Source organism: Hyperoodon ampullatus, assembly GCF_949752795.1.
Source record: "Hyperoodon ampullatus genome assembly, chromosome: 3".
Taxonomy (NCBI): Eukaryota; Metazoa; Chordata; class Mammalia; order Artiodactyla; family Ziphiidae; genus Hyperoodon; species Hyperoodon ampullatus.
The window spans coordinates 85,302,899-85,324,082 of record NC_136916.1 but is presented as its reverse complement, the minus strand read 5'-3'; the positions used below and the strand labels follow the sequence as shown (position 1 = coordinate 85,324,082).

Here is a 21,184-nt window from a genome sequence, read left to right as displayed (position 1 = left end):
CACGCTACAAAACAGATGTACCTTAAAAATATTATGCTGAATGAAAGAAGGCAGTCACAAAGGACCCCATATTCTGTGATTCCACTGACATGAAATATCCAAAATAGGCAAATCTATCGAAACAGGGAGTACAGTCGTGGTACTAGGGCTGGGAATAGGAGGAAGGGAAAACTGGCACAGGGTGATGGCTAAAAAGTACAGCGTTTCTTTTTAGGGTGATGACAATGGTCTAAAATTGATTGTGGTGATAACTGTATAACTCTTTGAATATATTAAAAGTCACTGAATTGTACAGTTTAAATGAGTGGACTGCATGGTATGTTCATTATATTTCAATAAAGCTGTCACCAAAAAATAATGGATGCTTTGGGGTAATGGTGTGCTGCTCAGCTTCAGATCACTAGCCATGGTTCAAGACACAAACAGTCAACAGTGTGCCCTTTTTATGGAAAAATTATATAGGAAAAAGCTGTCTTTTTTACTGGTATCAAGTCTAAAAAATTAAGAGACAAATCTATGTTTCACTGCTCAAAGCATGGAGTGATTTATATTTCCCCCAATTAAGTGACTTTTGGGTCCCAAAACTGATTAAAAATTACCTTATGTTTTAGCATATTAATCTGAATATCCATTTCACTTTGACTGGTTTTTAACTCTCCATGGAAACTAAGCTCTCCATTTTCATATTCATTTAACTTCCTTCTTGGCATTTTTAAGAGTTTCTTAAGTCTGTAGAAATGCATAGAATGAATAAGTCAAGTTCTTTAAGAGTAGATAATTAATAACTATTTAAACAGATATATGTTCTATCATATAAAATAAACTCTATAAATTATAATCCTGTCTCATCTGTTCTAATCTAATATGGTTTGAAAGCATAATAACTAAATTATAATCTTAGGTAAATAATATGAAGAAAAATTTTATGACACATGCTAAGTAAAGAGTTAATATAGCATGTGTATATATATATTATACGGTTCTTATAAGGAAGCTGTTATTAGTATCCATTTTTAGTATGTTAATATGAAATACTAACTTATTATTAAACACTAGTTATAAACCAGACATCAGTATCCAAGCTGAAGAAGAAGAGCATATCATATATGAATGTTTTGAAAAGACACAAAAAGACATTTTGGTACCTACTGACCACAGCCTCTACAAGAAGCAAAGAAATAACACACACAAAAAAATCGACACTCACTCAAAATAGAAAAAGAAACAAGAAAGGAAAATCTTTGGAGTCTGAGTTGACGGAGAAAAAACCAGGCTGAGCTTCATAAAAAAGGAAATCAGCAGAGAGAGAATGTGTACCAGTCTCTTCAAGCTGTTTTAAGAGATCTAGAAATCTTGCCCAGCACAATGTTAACAAAATGCCAAGCAATGTAGAGAAAATTAAATGAGAGAAAAATACTTATGAGAATCAGGGAAGAACCATAAGTACAATACCAAAATCCACAGATGCTCAAGTCCTCCTAAGCACATACTCCTGTATACTTTAAATCATCTTTAGATCACTTATAATACCTAATACAAGGTAAGTGCTATGTAAATAGTTACAAATACAATGTAAATAAATTCTATGGAAATAGTTGCCACCTGAGGCCAATCCAAGTTTTGCTTTTGGGAACTTTCTGGAATTTTTTCACCCTGAATACCTTCAATCTGAGGTTGGTTGAATCTGCGGATGCTGAGGGCTAACTGTGCTCAGCAAATAACCAGAAAGGAAGCCGTGTGGAGGCATCACAGACATTGGGAAACACTCTTATTATTATTTTTTTTAATCTGAGTGGTCAAAACATGATCATTCATTTTATTATTCTTTAAGTCATACATATGTTTTTGTATGTATATTTTAGAACTAAACTTTTAGAGCAGAAAGAAAATATAAGCAAAATCAAGATAGTTTTTGATGTTGTTAAACAGTGACACAAATAGGTTTTTAGATATTAAAATACTTGAACGCTGAAGGGGAAGAACACAACTAAAAGAAGGCAGGATTACCCAAAAAGAGCAAAGATATCTTGCAGACATAAAAATTCAAGGTAGATGATGAAGAGCAGAGTGACATTACTATATGCAAGGCACACTATTGTTATTGTTTTAGAAATCATTAAAGAGGAACTGTAGTACTGGGGCACTCAAAATAGTTTCAGATTGTGCTGTGAGTTTCTAAAGTAAACTTTTAAATAGGATGGATGATTTGTTTAAGTATGAATATACACATATAAAATGAATTTGTATCTAAGGTTTTAATAAAACAAAATTATAGTTAAATCAATTAATTGTTGAAATTATCAGAAATATTAAAATCTTACCTAGTAATCTCTTTTTCTAATTCACTATTTTTCTTCATTTCTGGATCCAAACTATATTCCAGAGACTGTTTTAACTCAATATATTTCTTTAATTGCTCCTTTTCATCCTCAAAAAAAATTAATTATTTTTTAAAACCTAGAGACTTACTCTTCTTTCTTAAAAATATTACTTCTCATGAGTTCATGAGTAATATACGTTTATAGTGAAACACAGTTTATAAACCTGATGCCAATAAGGACGGATTACAAAAATAATGACTTTTCTTGAAACAGCTTATATTGATTTTTCATTTTCATCATTTCATCATTTTTCTAGAATTTAAATTGCCAAAATTTATTTGTTAAAAACAGACGTTTTGGGACTTCCCTGGTGGCATGGTGGATAAGACTCCGTGCTCCCAATGCAGGGGGCCTGGGTTCAATCCTTAGTCAGAGAACTAGATCCCACATGCAGGCCGCAACTAAGAGGTTGCATGCCACAACTAAGGAGCACACCTGCTGCAACTGGGGAGCCCGCCTGCTGCAACCAAGACTTGGAGCAACCAAATAATAATAATAATAATAAATAAATAAGTAAATAAATAACCCAGAGGTTTTTACACGTTAATGAAATTTTTTTAAAGAGTGGTTATATTTACGTTTTAGTTTCTAAAGATGCCCTAGAAACATTTTCATCAATGGTTTAAGATATTCCAGGTTTTGTTAAATCACATCTTACTAATATAATCTTTGAAAAATTCCCACACAAGATAAAGCCTTTCATTCTCTGTAAGCATTCTTCCATAGGTTTCAATTTCTCCATTTCTATTAACCATTCTTCTCTTTAAATAAAGTTTAAGTCTTCTGTACACTAAATAAAAATGTAACTTCGGGCTTCTCTGGTGGCGCAGTGGTTGAGAGTCCGCCTGCTGATGCAAGGGACACGGGTTCGTGCCCCGGTATGGGAAGATCTCACATGCCTTGGAGTGGCTGGGCCCGTGAGCCATGGCCACTGAGCCTGCGTGACCGGAGCCTGTGCTCGGCAACGGGAGAGGCCACAACAGTGAGAGGCCCGCGTACCGCATAAAAAAAAAAATGTAACTTCTTCTTGATGCTTGTAGCTTTTTCTCTCATCCTTTTTCTCCCTCACTCCCACTACTGGACTCTTACATTCTTTTTTAAAATTAATTAATTAATTTTATTTATTTATTTTTGGCTGTGTTGGGACTTTGTTGCTGCATGCGGGCTTTCTCTAGTTGTGGTGAGCAGGGGCTACTCTTCGTTGTGGTGCGTGGGCTTCTCATTGCAGTGACTTCTCTTGTTGCAGAGCATGAGCTCTAGGCACATGGGCTCAGTAGTTGTGGCTTGCGGGCTCTAGAGCGCAGGCTCAGTAGTTGTGGTTCACAAGCTTAGTTGCTCGGCGGCATGTGGGATCTTCCCGGACCAAGGCTCGAACCTGCATTGGCAGGTGGATTCTTAACCACTGCACTACTAGGGAAGCCCTGGTCTCTTACATTCTTTTTTTTTTTTTTTTTTTTTTTATCAAAACGTTTATTTCTTCTTTTTTTAATTTTTATTTTTCTTTTTGCTTTATAACAAATTTACTCAGTTATACATATACATATGTTCCCATATCCCCTCCCTTTTGCATCTCCTTCCCACCCTCCCAATCCCACCCCTCCAGGCGGTCACAAAGCACCGAGCTGATCTCCCTGTGCTATGCGGCTGCTTCCCGCTAGCTATCTACCTTACATTTGGTAGTGTATATATGTCCATGCCGCTCTTTCACTTTGTCACAGCTTACCCTTCCCCCTCCCCATATCCTCAAGTCCATTCTCTAGTAGGTCTGTGTCTTTATTCCTGTCTTACCCCTATGTTCTTCATGACATTTTCTTTTCTTAAATTCCATATATATGTGTCAGCATACAGTATTTGTCTTTCTCTTTCTGACTTACTTCACTCTGTATGACAGACTCTAGGTCCATCCACTTCATTACAAATAGCTCAATTTCATTTCTTTTTATGGCTGAGTAATATTCCATTGTATATATGTGCCACATCTTCTTTACCCATTCATCCGATGATGGACACTTAGGTTGTTTCCATCTGGGGGCTATTGTAAATAGGGCTGCTATGAACATTTTGGTGCATGTCTCTTTTTGAATTATGGTTTTCTCAGGGTATATGCCCAGTAGTGGGATTGCTGGGTCATATGGTAGTTCTATTTGTAGTTTTTTAAGGAACCTCCATACCGTTCTCCATAGTGGCTGTACCAATTCACATTCCCACCAGCAGTGCAAGAGTGTTCCCTTTTTTCCACACCCTCTCCAGCATTTATTGTTTCTAGATTTGTTGATGATGGCCATTCTGACTGGTGTGAGATGATATCTCATTGTAGTTTTGATTTGCATTTCTCTAATGAGTAAAGATGTTGAGCATCCTTTCATGTGTTTGTTGGCAGTCTGTATATCTTCTGTGGAGAAATGTCTATTTAGGTCTTCTGCCCATTTTTGGATTGGGTTGTTTTTTTTTTTTTATTGAGCTGCATGAGCTGCTTATAAATTTTGGAGATTAATCCTTTGTCAGTTGCTTCATTTGCAAATATTTTCTCCCATTCTGAGGATTGTCTTTTGGTCTTGTTTATGGTTTCCTTTGCTGTGCAAAAGCTTTGAAGTTTCATTAGGTCCCATGTGTTTATTTTTGTCTTTATTTCCATTTCTCTAGGAGGTGGGTCAAAAAGGATCTTGCTGTGATTTATGTCATAGAGTGTTCTGCCTATGTTTTCCTCTAAGAGTTTGATAGTGTCTGGCCTTACATTTAGGTCTTTCATCCAGTTTGAGCTTATTTTTGTGTATGGTGTTAGGGAGTGATCTAATCTCATACTTTTACATGTCCCTATCCAGTTTTCCCAGCACCACTTATTGAAGAGACTGTTCTTTCTCCACTGTACATTCCTGCCTCCTTTATCAAAGATAAGGTGACCATATGTCCGTGGGTTTATCTCTGGGCTTTCTATCCTGTTCCATTGATCTATCTTTCTGTTTTTGTGCCAGTACCATACTGTCTTGATTACTGTAGCTTTGTAGTATAGTCTGAAGTCAGGGAGCCTGATTCCTCCAGCTCCATTTTTCTTTCTCAAGATTGCTTTGGCTATTCGGGGTCTTTTGTTTTTCCATACAAATCATGAAATTTTTGGTTCTAGTTCTGTGAAAAATGCCAGTGGTAGTTTGATAGGGATTGCATTGAATCTGTAGATTGCTTTGGGTAGTAGAGTCATTTTCACAATGTTGATTCTTCCAATCCAAGAACATGGTATATCTCTCCATCTATTTGTATCATCTTTAATTTCTTTCATCAGTGTCTTATAATTCTCTGTATACAGGTCTTTTGCCTCCTTAGGTAGGTTTATTCCTAGATATTTTATTCTTTTTGTTGCAATGGTAAATGGGAATGTTTCCTTGATTTCACTTTCAGATTTTTCATCATTAGTATATAGGAATGCAAGAGATTTCTGTGCATTAATTTTGTATCCTGCAACTTTACCAAATTCATTGATTAGCTCTAGTAGTTTTCTGGTAGCATCTTTAGGATTCTCTATGTATAGTATCATGTCATCTGCAAACAGTGACAGCTTTACTTCTTCTTTTCCGATTTGGATTCCTTTTATTTCCTTCTTTTCTCTGATTGCTGTGGCTAAAACTTCCAAAACTATGTTGAATAAGAGTGGTGAGAGTGGGCAACCTTGTCTTGTTCCTGATCTTAGTGGAAATGGTTTCAGTTTTTCACCATTGAGATTGATGCTGGCTGTGGGTTTGTCATATATGGCCTTTATTATGTTGAGGAAAGTTCCCTCTATGCCTACTTTCTGCAGGGTTTTTATCATAAATGGGTGTTGAATTTTGTCGAAAGCTTTCTCTGAATCTATTGAGATGATCATATGGTTTTTCTCCTTCAATTTGTTAATATGGTGTATCATGTTGATTGATTTGCGTATATTGAAGAATCCTTGCATTCCTGGAATAAACCCCACTTGATCATGGTGTATGATCCTTTTAATGTGCTGTTGGATTCTGTTTGCTAGTATTTTGTTGAGGATTTTTGCATCTATGTTCATCAGTGATATTGGCCTGTAGTTTTCTTTCTTTGTGACATCCTTGTCTGGTTTTGGTATCAAGGTGATGGTGGCCTCGTAGAATGAGTTTGGGAGTGTTCCTCCCTCTGCTATATTTTGGAAGAGTTTGAGAAGGATAGGTGTTAGCTCTTCTCTAAATGCTTGATAGAATTTGCCTGAGAAGCCATCTGGTCCTGGGCTTTTGTGACTCTTACATTCTTTAACGCATGGTCTCATCCATAATTCATCTTTCATCACTTATTCTCTTCTTTTACACTAAATTGACTTTCAATCTTGTAACTCCACTAAAAGTTTTGAGGGTCATCAAGAACCGTTTCTTCTTCAGTCCTTACCCTGCTTCACTTCTCAGCAGCAATCGCGAACATGACCACACTCTGCCTCTGCTCCTCTGAGCCCACCTCAGTCTGAATGACAGTAACCCTTGATGTTCAGTCCTTGACCCTTTCTAATCCTCTTTCTAAATTCTCTCAGGGCTCCTTACATCTCAAGGCTTCGTACCAGATTCCCTAACCTGCCTTTCCAGCCTTGACCCCTTTGCTGAGATCACCTGTAATTTTCTCTCCCCCTTCTTGCTCCTCATAGACAACATCCTCAGCCACACTCATGAGCCATTACTCAGTGTGGATTATCCTTGTACAGAGCTATTCTTGGACACCTTATGTTTATTCTTATTGGTGTTACTTTGAGTGTAGTGTTATTTTCTAATCTTGGGGGGCAGCCTCACCCTTAGGATGTTGACCAGCATACTTTGTCTTTATTTTTTTTTATAATGCGGAAGTTTTTCACAAGGATCAGATTATCAATTATTTGCCCTTGTTTTCTTTTTTCTTTTCTTTTTTGGCTGCATTGGATCTGCGTTGCTGCGTGTGGGCTTTTTCTAGTTGAGGTAAGTGGGGGCTTCTCTTCACTGTGGTGCATGGTCTTCTCACTGCAGTGGCTTCTCTTGTTGCAGAGCACAGGCTCTAGGAACGTGGGCTGCAGTAGTTGCAGCACATGGGCTCAGTAGTTGTGGCTTGCAGGCTCTAGAGTGCAGGCTCAGTAGTTGTGGTGCACGGGCTTAGTGGCTCCCCGGCATGTGGGATCTTCCCGGACCAGGAATCAAACCCATGTCCAATGCACTGGCAGGCGGATTCCTAACCACTGCACCAGGGAAGTCCCTGCCCTTGTTTTCTTTTGAATAATTTCCTATTCCATAGAGACCTGACCTTATGGAAGTCTTCTGACACTCCTTTCAGGTGAATACTCAACTATAGTGTTTGGAGTCTTGAGTCAGCTAGAGCTCTCTCTTCTTCCCAGACCAGATTCTTCATCTCAACACTGTGCTGACCATATATCTTAACTCAGGTTGGCTCTGGCCTGGGGATTCCTGAGGTGAGAACTTTAGGAGAAGCCAGGGCTACTGACTGAGTTGGTGGAAAGCTCTCTCATTAAATTTTTGATTTGTGTAGACCTTAAAGTGGTCAATAATTCTATGTCATAATCCTAACTCATTTCTATAGGAATCTACAGAAAATCCCTCATTATTTTTTTTAATACGCTTAATCAGTGTGGGGTATCCTTACAAAATTTTCAATTTCTGATACCCGAATAGATTTGTTTGACAATGTAAGGGGACATCTGGCACTCTCATTCACATGACACTCCTTTTGTCAACATATTGTATTGTCACTTGTATGAAAAGTATGCTAATACAATGTGACTAATGCATATCAAGTCTAGAAAAAATAATTTTCAATGTTTCTTTGAACACAAGAAGGGCCAGTCAATAGAATGTTCTAGTCCCCCTGACAGGTATATCTGTATAATGACACTGCATGAATCTAACTATTGTGATGGAAAGAAACGAGTTGGTAGGTGCATCTACCTCATCCCTCCAACTTAGGGTTCACAATAGAATCTTCTGATTTTTAAATCATAGGTAGCTTCCCCTAAAAAGGAGAGTATAAATGGCAGGAGAATCCCTTTCTGCTTGGTAAATAGTTACATAGCTTTCACTATACATTGATAAATTGGAATCCTGGATTACACATCAGTCTTTTCTGAGACTGGCTGTTACACCTTTGAAAGGCTGATTAACTCAAGTGTCTGGGAGAAAAATTGTTCCTGAACTTGCTATGCTAGGAGCACCTGTTACTATGTAAGGCCCTGATTGAGCAGCCATTTCTACTTTTTCACTGGCATCTCTTTTCTTTTTTTAAAGAAAAAAGGGGGACTTCCCTGGAGGTCCAGTGGTTAAGACTTTGCCTTCCAATGCAGGAAGTTTGATCCCTGGTCAGGGAGCTAGGATCCCACATGCCTCCTGGCCAAAAAACCAAAACATAAAACAGAAGCAGTATTGTATCAAATTCAATAAAGACTTGAAGAATGGTCCACATCAAAAAAATCTTTAAAAAATAAAGTAAAATATAATCCAAGAAAGGAAAAAATACATTCCTTTCAGAAAAATGCTTGCATAGTGACCTAGTATTCCTTCTTGATAAAGAAAATGAACTACAACATTAAAAGTAATTCATTCTCAAAATAGCAGTGGAGGGTTTAGATTACAAGGGAAGTTCAGAATTCTAGATCAAATCATTACTCAAATTTCTGGACTCAAACAGATATTTGTGTACCACTGTTCATAGCAGCATTATTAACAATAGCCAGAAGGTGGAAAAATCACAGTGTTCATTGACAGATGAATGAATAAACAAAATGTGGTATATATAAAATATTGCTTTTGGACTGTCACCATCTTTTTAATTAAAGTCTTACTATAAAAATCAATTTTATTATTTCAGTCAACTTCCTCTACAAAGAGGAATTATGCTACCAGTAGCAAGTAGTATCAATATAAAAATAAACTCTTTTATCAATGAGACTTTTCATATTGTCCAAAATATTCTTATATATTACTAGTAAAAAAATTAAAATTCCTTTTCAGCATGACAGAAATTAACAGATTGACTTACTGAACTTGTACTTAACAGGTTTTTCTGAAGCTCTTCAATTTTGTCCGCTTGCTTTTTGACTGTAGCTTTTAACTTGGCATTTTCAATTTCAAGCCTAAAATGCATATTTTAAAATTATTATTCTCACACATAGATTTTAAAATACCACACAGTTTCTGAACAAACACCTGCAGGTTCAATTACATACGTTCTAAGAATTTTGAAAAGTAGATGATTTGGCAATTGTGCCGTTTTCTAGTTGTGTTCTGTGGATAATGTGAAAAATTTAGAAATAGTGGAGAAAAATTATGCATTTCAAAATAGCTCAAAGCTGAAATGTTTACCCAGCTTCACAATGATGTATTTATTGTCATAACTGATATAATTCTCATACTATACTGCTTATCTGCTCTATACTTATACTAAGTTATTTTCTGTGCTGCTTTAAATTGTACTTTTGGATGTGATCCTGCGTCTTCTCAGCACATCTCATGGCCTCTGTACGTCGATCCTGTGCTTCTTGCAACTAAAAGGAGAAAAAATTTTTTTAAATTACTGATAATCTAGCAAATCCGCCATCATCTGTTTTTATGTCTTTCATCTGCATATTGTTTATGGCTACTTTCCTGCTGCAACAGCAGAGTTGAGTTGCTACAACAGACACCTTGTGAACCACAAAGCCTAAAATATTTACTATCTGGCCCTCTACAAGTTACTGACCTCTAGTACTAAACCACAACATCATTCATGTTTTAAATTATATTTTATCAAATAAATACACAAATTTATAAATTGGCCAAATGGGGAAAGACATTTATATTTTTTACTCCACGCTCTATACCAACTATAATTTTAAATATCCACATATGTGAATGACCACAGCTCTTCCAGTGATTATGAACGTTCATACTACAAACTACTGTTGGTGACAACCAGATGCTTCAGGGACTAGTGTGAGAGGTAGTATCTACACAGGAGCCAGAATGCATGGGTCTGAGTCCCAATTCCACGAGTTATTTGCTGTATGTCCTTGAGCAAATTACTTAAATTTTCTGTGTCTCAGTTTCTCCAGCCGTAAAATGAAGATAATAATAGCACTGGCCTCACTGGGATGTCGGGAAGATTAAATTGGGGGGGGGGGTATACATAACTTATTTAGAAAAGTACGTGGCACATAGTAAATGCTAAGTGTTTACAATCAGAATTATTACTATTGCTGTATTTTATGTTCTAAACAATTTGATATTTTAGGCAGATGGCATGCCAACAGAAGTGGTCTCCTGTACAAGTCACACTGAAATCATTCTCCATACCATTGAAATTGGCAGTAAAGAGGGAGCATGAGGACCAGAATGTATGTGCCCAGTACTTCAAAAACTTTCACTGATTCCACTAGTCCTTTTTTCCACTTACAATAATTTATAACTTACTTCCTCTCTGTACTACTCAGTGGGCAGTGATCATGGACTAATAAGCAAATAGCACCTCCTGGATTGAGTGGTACATAACTTACATGACCATCAGAGGAAGGGTTAAGTCACTGGCTTGGAAATATCACCCTACTGTTAAATCAAAGTTCTGAATCAATTCACTCCCAGCAACTGTTTATGTCTAGAAAGTACTTGGATGAGAAAATTAAGGTTATGTGGTATGGATATCGGAGAAGCTATCCACAGAGCTTTACAGTTGGTGAAATGCTATCAATGTGAAAATCCCCAGTTCTGGCTGCATAATGAAGGAAGGCAAATTTAGATTTTTTTTTCCAGAGTGAGGGGAAAAAAAAAGAGCATTTAATTGAACAATTCTCCTCTATTAGATTAAGAGCTTTTAATTGTATATTTAATTGCTTAAAATACATTTTAATAAAAGATTATAGCAATATCTCCAAGAAAAAGTTATTGGTATGGTATAAAGTACTTAATTGTATCCCAGCAACTGTTAAGCTAAAATATTTTCAAGTTATGCAAGACAGGTGCCGTGCATATCAATAAATATTCCCTGTTAGACAAATTTATACTTAGACGAGATTCTCTCTCATGAAAAAAATTAAAACAGTGTAAAATTAAGGGCTAAACTCTTCTTCACAGACTAGATGACAGGGTCAATGAGAGCTAGGACAGTCAGAGAGAGAGCTTCATGGAGAAGACTGGGGGCCAGGTCTGAATAAATGGAGGATTAGGCAGGAGGAAAAGAAACTGTAAAGACAGAAAGGACAGCATGAGTAAAGGCCAAGAAAAGGTGAAATCAGCCAATTAACTCAGAGGATAAAACCCAACAGCAGGGAGATAAAAATTATGTCCACACAGTAACTTGTAAATGACTGTTCACAGCAGCATTATTAACAGCCCAAAGGTGGAAATAACCCAAAGGCCCATCAACTGATGAATGGATGAACGGCTTAGCCACATAATGTGCTGTTCGACAACATACAGAAATGGAAGTACTGATATGCGCTATAACATGGATGAATCTCGAAAATGCTACGTCAAATGAGAAAAGCTAATCACAAAGGACCACATACTGTGTGATTCCATTTATATGAAATACCCAGAATAGGCACATCTACAGAGACAGAGATTAGACTGGTGGTTGCTGGGGCTGAGGGAGATGGGGGCCATGGGTGACGGCTAAGGGATGCAGGGTTTTCCTTTGGGGGTGATGGAGATGCTCTATAATTGATGCCAAGTGCACGACTCTCTGAATATACAAGGAGAGATTGAACTACACATTTTAAATGGGTGAATTATATGATATGTGAATTATCTCAATAGTTTTCTTAAAAATACAATGGCAGGATCTAGATAATTTTCTTAATTTTCTATTTGGGGTATACATACTATACACGATCTGAGTATCTCTACGCTTTTACAATATATCTAAAATAAAAAGAAAATGAAGGCATTGCCTAACTTCAACTGGTTTGTATAATGACCTTTCTGCACAAGTTATTCGGAAATCCATGAAATAAATATACACAGATACTATATCCATTCCCGAAAGTGAAGATGAAAAATGACAATTTTATGGAACATTCCATTAAACATTATCCTCTGATTTTATCTGGCTTGCTTCATCATGGTAGTAGGGATATCACTAAAAAATACTGTTTAATAGAAAAAAAAAGTCTCTCAACTTCTGTGAGGAATCACGCACAATTCTCAAGTTTCCTAAGGGTAAATATTGTAAGAAAAAATATATAATGCAAACGGCAGGATGAAAGTCAGAGTTTAAGAAACAAGTGCATTATAAAGATAACAAAATTGTAATAAATTTACTTTTAACGAAAATACAAAAGAAAGCCGTCCATGAAAATCAGTGTCCTAAAACACTTTATCCTATACATTAAGTATTGACACGTTAAATTTCATACATACCTGACTTGTGACTTGACGTAATTTTTTCTTTAAATCCTGTGCCTCATCTTCTAAATTAGTACGATAACGTGACGTGGCCTCCAGTGAAGCCTCTGACATAGATTGCTTTTTTAGGGTATCAGCCAGTTCTTGTTGAAGTTGTCTCACAAGTGCCTAATAAGATACTCTGTCACTGATTTTATAAATTACCTTATTATTAAGTTATGTTAATAATAGATAATTCCAACCTATGTACTTTGAAAACTATCACCAGAGACATCAATTTGTCTCCTTCTTCTTGTATGTGCACCTTCCTGCTCACTGAATTTGGTTTAAGACACAGAAGGTGTTACCCTCCGGCCTTACCGCTATTAAGTTACTTAGACAATGGATTCAGTCCCACTATCCACTCCCCACCCTTCCCGATCAATTTGCTGATCTTGAGGACCTCCTCAAGTCTCAGAAAGAAATGGGTGTGTAGGTGGGACGAGTGGTGGGAACATCTTCCCTCTTCTCTACTGGAGGCTTCCATTAACTTCAGAGATCCTCACATATTCAATCCAGTGCTCAATAGATTCCTATCTCAGAATTAAAATGAGGTCATTCCCATTTTAATTCCTAGAATTAAAATGAGACCTTCAGGGCCTCCCTCTGCCTCCTGATAGCAGCCCCTATGACCCTGTCCCACACCTTATTCCTGCTACTCATGAATCTGCCACCCCTCACTAGTCTAAAAATGGGAGTCCAATGCCAAATTAATAAGTCACAGAGAGCTACAATTCTCTTTGTATTGGACAGATTTATATCCAAATGATAGTAGCTGAGCCTTGAAATGAGAATTATGAGCAAATTATTTGTAAAAATGTTCCAAGTAAATTATAAATAGAAGTGGGAAGATTAAAGCAAGTATAGTTTTGCTAAAGCTCACTACTTTAATCCCAAATTATGATTTAATGAAAAGTAGATGCCTTTAAAGAGTTGAGAGGTCATAAGAATACATGGTTTGAGGCTGAACTATTTCCCAAATTAATTCAAATTGACATGAAGAAAAATAAAATTATATCAACTAAAAAGTTATGACAAGCTACTGAAGGAAAAGTACTATGAGATATGGCATCAACACATCAGTTCATTAGGGAAATCTGGAATTGACTGTCAAGGTAATACACACAATTGAACCTTAATTTCAAAATAATTCATTTTAGATCTGAGCGTTTCATTTATCTGCTTCATCACGATACTAAAATGTGGTGACATAAAGATTAAAATTATTATCTTAGCAGTAGAAGAGTAAATTACTAATACCTGTCTATACCCATTAACAATTTATAACTTAATCTCTTAAAATTTCATAGGTGACACAATGTCTCTACTCAAAGTAAAGTACCTCTCAGGTCTAATTCTTTATTTGCTGGATACAAGGTATGCTTTTAGGCTGATTTACAGTCTATAGATTTATAGTCTATATATTATTTATATTCAACTAGATTCAACATTTAGCCATAATCAAAATCACTTTGAATTTTCTTTCAGGAAGTCTGAGAATTATTTCTCTTCTTGGATACTTACTTCTCTTTCTGTTTTCTCATTTTCATACTGATACATTCTCTCTTTTAAATGATTACATTCATTGATTAACTCCTTGTTCCTTTCCTCCAGCATCAGACCTTGTTTTTCACTTTCAGCTTGAAGTTTTTTCACAATCTCCTGAAACTGGTCTTGGATGTTAATTACTGTCTTCTCTCTACTGTCGGCTTTGTTTTGCGCATCATCCAGTTGCTGTCTGAGCAATATGTTTTCACTCTGGAGTTGAGATAATCTCTCTTCTAAGGATTCCTGCTTTCCAATGTATTTATTCACTTTGCCTTGTTCGCTTTGATACATGTGTTCAAGTTCTTTCTTTTGACACTGTGCTTGGCTTAGGTCTCTCTGTACAAGTTCTAGCACCAAAGTCTTTTCTCTGAGAGCATCCCTCGTGTGATGGAACTTGGTTTTTAGGCTACTGAATTTACTTTCAGCTTGAGAAAGTTGCCGGGAAAGCATCTCATTGTTATCTTTCAGGTTAGACACATCAAAATTCATTTTGTCCTGCAAGCGTAACCACTCATCTCGTGCTCTCTGGAAGGCAAGTCCCAGGTCTCTTTTTGATGTCTGACTTTGATGGTGATCATGTATCGCAGCAGCCAGTCTAGAACGGTAGGATTCCACTTCTGTTTCCAGTCTTTCTTTGCTTTGTTTTTCATTCTCCAGCATAGAGTCTAGCATTGTATTCTCAGCTGTCAGAACATTAAGCTGTCCAGTATATTGGAATATTGTCTTTGTTAATGTTTCCTCATTCAGTTTTATTGTCTTTTGAAGATCATCATTCTTTTCTTTTACAATTTCAACATCCTCAACATATTTCTTTTCCTTTTCCTGGTTCTGACATTTTATTGTGTCTATTTCCAGTCTTAGCATGGCAACTTCATCCTGCAACATGTGGTTTTTATGTAACAGATCTTTTTCTTTTTCAGGACTATCGGACACCTAAGTGAAATAAAGGAGATTTTTAGCTAGTACTCAATAAATTGACATTTCATGATTTCCTCTGAAAGACTAACCTATATGTTTATACAATGAAAAGGCTGCAATAAGTGGATATCCAAGTGGAAAAAACAAGGTTGGATACAAACCTCAGACTTCTTACAAGCAGAAATCTTCAAAAGTTCAAAAATTTAATTGAAGACAATGAATCCATGAAAGTAAAAAACAAACCACAGGAGAATTCTTAAGAAGCTCAGAATTGGAAAGGCCTTTCTCTAAATTATAACAAACCCAGAAGGCTTAAAATAAAAGATTAATAAATCTGACTACACTTAAAAATTGCATCTGATGTGATATATTTATACAGTGGAATACTACTCAGCCATAAAAAAGAATGAAATAATGCCATTTGCAGCAACACGGATGGACCTAGAGACTATGATACTAAGCGAAGTAAGCCAGACAGAAAGACAAATATCAATATGATATCGCTTATACATGGAATCTAAAAAAATGATACAAATAAACTTATTTACAAAACAGAAAGAGACTCACAGACGTAGAAAACAAACTTATGGTTACTGAAGGGGAAAGAGGGGGAGGGATTCATTAGGAGGTTGGGATTAATATATACACACTACTATATAAAAAACAGATAACCCACAATGACCTACTGTGTAGCACAGGGAACTACACTCAATATTTGGAAAAAGAATCTATATATATATATATATATATATAACTGAATCACTGTGCTGTATACCTGAGACTAACACAGTATTGTAAATCAACTATATTTCAATAAAAAATAAAATAAAATACCACCTGCTAGCTTAAAAAAAATTACATCTGCTATCTAACCTATACAGCTACCCCATAGTAAAAGCCTTAGCTCTGTATATATTTTTTTTTTTTTTTTTTTTTTTTTTTTTTTTTGTGGTACGCGGGCCTCTCACTGTTGTGGCCTCTCCCGTTGCGGAGCACAGGCTCCGGATGCGCAGGCTCAGCAGCCATGGCTCACGGGCCCAGCCGCTCCGCGGCATATGGGATCCTCCCAGACCGGGGCACGAACCCGTATCCCCTGCATCGGCAGGCGGACTCTCAACCACTGCGCCACCAGGGAGGCTTTAGCTCTGTATATATTTCAACAGATTAAATTTCCTAAAAATTTTTTTTCCTGAGAATATTCCATAAATATTCTATGTTTCTACTATTTATATAGTCATGAGACTATTCCATAAATATTCTACATTTCTAATATTTTTATAGTCACTTACAAGAATCACATCTACTGATAACTGTACTAAGCACTTCTACAAACATCAATTAACTCATTTAGCTATGACAGTCCTGGAAATGAGGAAGTCAAAAATACAAGCAAGCTGCAGGCTTTTCTCCAGGTCTTCTGACTTTACTATGAGTCCTCTTACACCAAACCACAGCTAGTTCTCTAGTACAAACATATAAATATGAAATGAGCCTTATATTTCACTATGGTGCATACACTAGTGGTAAATAAGGTAAAATTTATAGAGATCTTAGAAAATCGTGAGATTATTCGCTGCTGCAATAACTTTTATTCTCTCTTCATAATGCTTAAAATAGTAAGGTAGGGGGAAATACAATGAACTGTTTCACTAAAAATAAAATACTTATCAATAAATTATCACTAAATAAATATTATGGCATATCTATCACTATTTTCAAAAGTTCCTTGTACTGAAATAGGACACTACATGGAGCAAAGTGTTAATTTTCTCACAAGTAGAAGAATGACATCCAAAAGACGTTCTCTAAACTGGCTATACCTTTCCCCCTTACCATCAGTGGAAGGGATAAACTAACCTCTCTATTAATCTATCAAGGAAGTGAAATCACTGCCAAAAACCATAATGTTGTTTTGTTTGTTTGTTTTGGGGTTTTCTCTCTTTTTTTTTTTTTTTTTTGGTAATTTTGTAAGTTTATTCTAAGGAAATATATTTTTTTAAGTGCTCAAAACTGTTTTTATGGGCTTTCCTGGTGGCGCAGTGGTTTAGAGTCCACCTGCCCATGCAGGGGACACGGGTTCATGCCCTGGTCCGGGAAGATTGCACATGCCGTGGAGCGGCTGGGCCCGTGAGCCATGGCTGCTGAGCCTGTGCGTCCGGAGCCTGTGCTCCGCAATGGGAGAGGCTACAACAGTGAGAGGCCCATGTACCGCAAAAAAAAAAAAAAAAAAAAAAGTTTTTACAACTAATGTTGCAGCTTTTACGATACTGAAAAATTGTAAGTGATGTGAAAATGTCATTGATGGGGTACTGGTTAAAGAAATGACAGTGAAGCCAAGAACAGACTCTGATTTAGACACTGAAAATGATGAGGTGCATAGTGATTAACATGTTCACTCCAAAGCAGAGGGTAAGAACGTATTCAGTGCTGGGATTTGGTCGGGTAGTGTTTTCGATGGTGGAGCACACATGGTCTTCCCTGCCTAAACCGCCATCAGGGTGCAGACCTTTCTAGATGGTAGCAATAGATTTCAGATTATGAAAAGTTCATCAGTTCCTATGGAAAATATTAAAAGCCGCTCCTTGGATGAGGCTATTGTATGTCACTGCTTGACTGTTGCAGACAAATGGATTTGAATTAAAAATACTACTTGAATTAAATTTAATCAAATATAATTCAATTATGTTTGAACTAAAAATATTAAATATCCAATGGACGAGAAACGTCACCTCCCCCCAAATATACTTAAATAGGTTTTAAGTATCCTCTACACTGTCTGTGATGTATAGTATTGGTTTTTAAACTATATACATATACTGATACGTACACACAAATATTTGAAAATGATTAAAGAAAATATCTCAGAATTCATTTCCTTATTAGTCATTTCTATCTCCTTTTGTTTGGCAAGGTGACTGGTCAGGATTCCATCTTGTAAAATTCTGGCATTCTGCTCTCGAGAAAGCTGCCTCTGAGCGTCATTTCGCTCTTCTACAACCTGGAGACACATTTCATGAGGTTTTTGGTCTCATACCATTAAAAAAAAAAGTCAAAAGTTTAAGAGCAGAATTTAAAAAAAAAACAAAACTGTTAAAAGGAAGTAGCCTTTTAAAATAAACACAAGGATATTTATCCCACATGAATAACTTAAGATTTTAATTTAAATGACTGCTAAACTTATCACAGAGCAAAAATACAGGGAGATACAGTATTGTGAAAGAAAATCTTTTTACAAAGCATTTAACTAGTTCCATCGCAGTCTCAAGGCAATTTACCCTGTATTTTAACATAGAAAAGCCAAAATTAACACATGGATTGGAATTAAGAATATTACTTTCGAATGGACCAAAAATGCCAATCATTATGTTAATCATTAAGCTCAATTTACCTTCCATTCTTCCATTCAGAAAACATACACAGAGCATGTATTAGAAGCTAAAAATGGCAAGAAATTAATAATTTAAGCTATAAATGTCATAGTTCATATTTAGGATGAGATAACACTTTTTATTTGTTTTAAACCTAAATAATATATATTAAATCAAAGAGATATTACAAATAATACTGATGAAATACTGTTGGAAATTTGAAATTTTCACCAAAGATTAACTTACCTGATTCAGATTATTTCTCACAGTCCTCAGTTCCATGTCTAGTGCTCTGAGAGTGAGTTCAAGTTGTTGTTTCATTTCAACTTCTTTACTGTATTGCTCTTCTTTTCTTCTTAACTGCTCCCTAATTTTTTCATATAACCTGTCAGCATTTCTTCTCTTCTTTTTTTCTTGTTTTAGGGTGAATCTGCAGTTAAATATGCTTACCTTAAAATGTGTTTTGTTGGAAAATAAAAAGTTCATTTTATGATCTGGCTCTTCACCCGCTGATTTAGTATGCTAATGAAATTTCTGTTCTCCAGTTTTTTTTTTCCTTTCTAGGTCTCATATTTTTAATTCCTCACTTCAATCTCTTCATAAAGATATATATACTTGAAAGGTAGCAATGAAAAAACATTCTGCCACTTAAGTAAGTTTTAGTCAAGAGTAACTCTGGTGAATAGTGTAGGAAAGAAATTTTGAAATTATTCAGTGAAGTTAGGCCGAAAATTACCCTGTTTTCCACACTGTCATAATTACTCCTCCTTTAGGACAGATAATTTAGTTACTAGTTAAAAAGAGAAGCTGTTGTTTAGAAACAAGTTTATAAGTTCACTAGAAATAAAATTTCAACTTCATAAAATACTACAGGTACCCCTAAATGACTTACAGTGCCAGATAAAATCTGCAGATGCCTTTTACAGAACATATATCTTCAGACACTGTAATCCAAGACTAGGCTAGGGAGTCTAATATCTGTTGCCCCACACTTTTTATGTTTCTTCTTTTGCAACATTTTCAACTTGTTGATTATTATCTATTTAATAAATAATTTTAAATCCCGTAAGGCAGGATCCATATTAATTAATTAAATAGAGAGTATTTTGTGCTTTCAGCACAAACGTGTGAACTAATTTTATCTCTGTATGAAAGAGATATTGAATAAACTAATCAGTAATCACCTTCCATTTTTACCTTTTATTTCATCCATGCATATGTTAAGAATAAAACTACATAAATGTTTTTAAAAATTTTGTCTTGAGAAAAATGGCCATTTCATACTTCTGTGGGTGGGAGTGTAAAGAAATATAAACTTTCTGGAGAACAATTTAGAAACATGGATCAAAGACCTTTTTAAAAAGTTCTCATACTTTAACCAAATAACACAATATTAAAGAATTTATTCAAAATAAATAATCAGAAATGTAGAAATGAATTTATAGAAGAGACATTCCTTGTAGCATTAAATATAATGCAGAAAAATGAAAAATAACTGACATTCAATTTGCTAAAAAAATAATGACCATAACTCAAAAAGACAAAGCACCCCAATGTTCATTGCAGCACTATTTACAATAGCCAGGTCATGGAAGCAATGTAAATGCCCATCAACAGACGAATGGATAAAGAAGATGTGGCACATATATACAATGGAATATTACTCAGCCATAAAAAGTAACGAAATTGGGTCATTTGTTGAGACGTGGTTGGATCTAGGGACTGTCATACAGAGTGAAGTAAGTCAGAAAGAGAAAAACAAATATCATATATTAATGCATGTATGTGGAATCTAGAAAAATGGAACAGGTGAACTGGTTTGCAAGGCAGAAATAGAGACACAGATGTAGAGAACAAACGTATAGACACCAAGGGGGGAAAGCAGGGGGGTGGGATGAACTTGGAGCTTGGGATTGACATGTATACACTAATATGTATAAAATGGATAACTAATAAGAACCTGCTGTATAAAAAAATAAAATTAAAAAAAAGAGATTACAAAAAAATGAGGCTTCGTATGGAGGACTTCTGTATGGCCATGAAAATGATGATTTGGAAATATATACATTAAATTATTAGTAGAAGTATCCACTGTTAAGAACTTGCTGTATTATTTCCAAGAATCTCACACTCCACAATACTAATGAAGTTTTCTCCCCTGTAAAATCCCAGCAGGTAAGTTAGCAATTATAAAACTTCCCGTAATATTAAAGTAAATACACATCTGTAGTATTACAGTAAATAAAAACAGTTCAAATATTTCTTGAAAACCAAGATGTTCAATACCTCAAGCTGCAGAGCTCTTGTTCCCACTCCACTTTTTGATGCTCTAACTGTGATTTCATTTCTTTTGTTTCTGATAGCTCCTTTTGTAGCCCAGTGACCTTACTTTCCATTTTTTTATTTTGTCCTGTAAGTAGTTCACAGTGATCTTTTTTAAGATCTATTAATCTTTCATATGAAAGAACTGCATCCCGAATTTTCAATAAGCTAACAGAATCTGCATTAGGAAGAAAACAAAGATAGAAATGAAATATATGAGTAATTTTTATGTATAAAGCACTGTGCATTTTCACCTTCACTCATCCAT

At 35.7% G+C, this 21,184-nt stretch overlaps 1 protein-coding gene across 1 annotated transcript in view; it reads right to left on the bottom strand.

The window, feature by feature from the left end:
- The window catches only part of LOC307050998 (ankyrin repeat domain-containing protein 26-like), a 60,374-nt gene that overhangs the window by 16,187 nt on the left and 23,003 nt on the right, over positions 1 to 21,184 (bottom strand). The window contains 6 exon segments of the mRNA XM_079701312.1: positions 9,384 to 9,477; positions 9,818 to 9,888; positions 12,737 to 12,889; positions 14,285 to 15,241; positions 18,841 to 19,024; positions 20,881 to 21,094. Of these exon segments, the coding sequence (XP_079557438.1) occupies positions 9,384 to 9,477; positions 9,818 to 9,888; positions 12,737 to 12,889; positions 14,285 to 15,241; positions 18,841 to 19,024; positions 20,881 to 21,094 (1,673 nt within the window).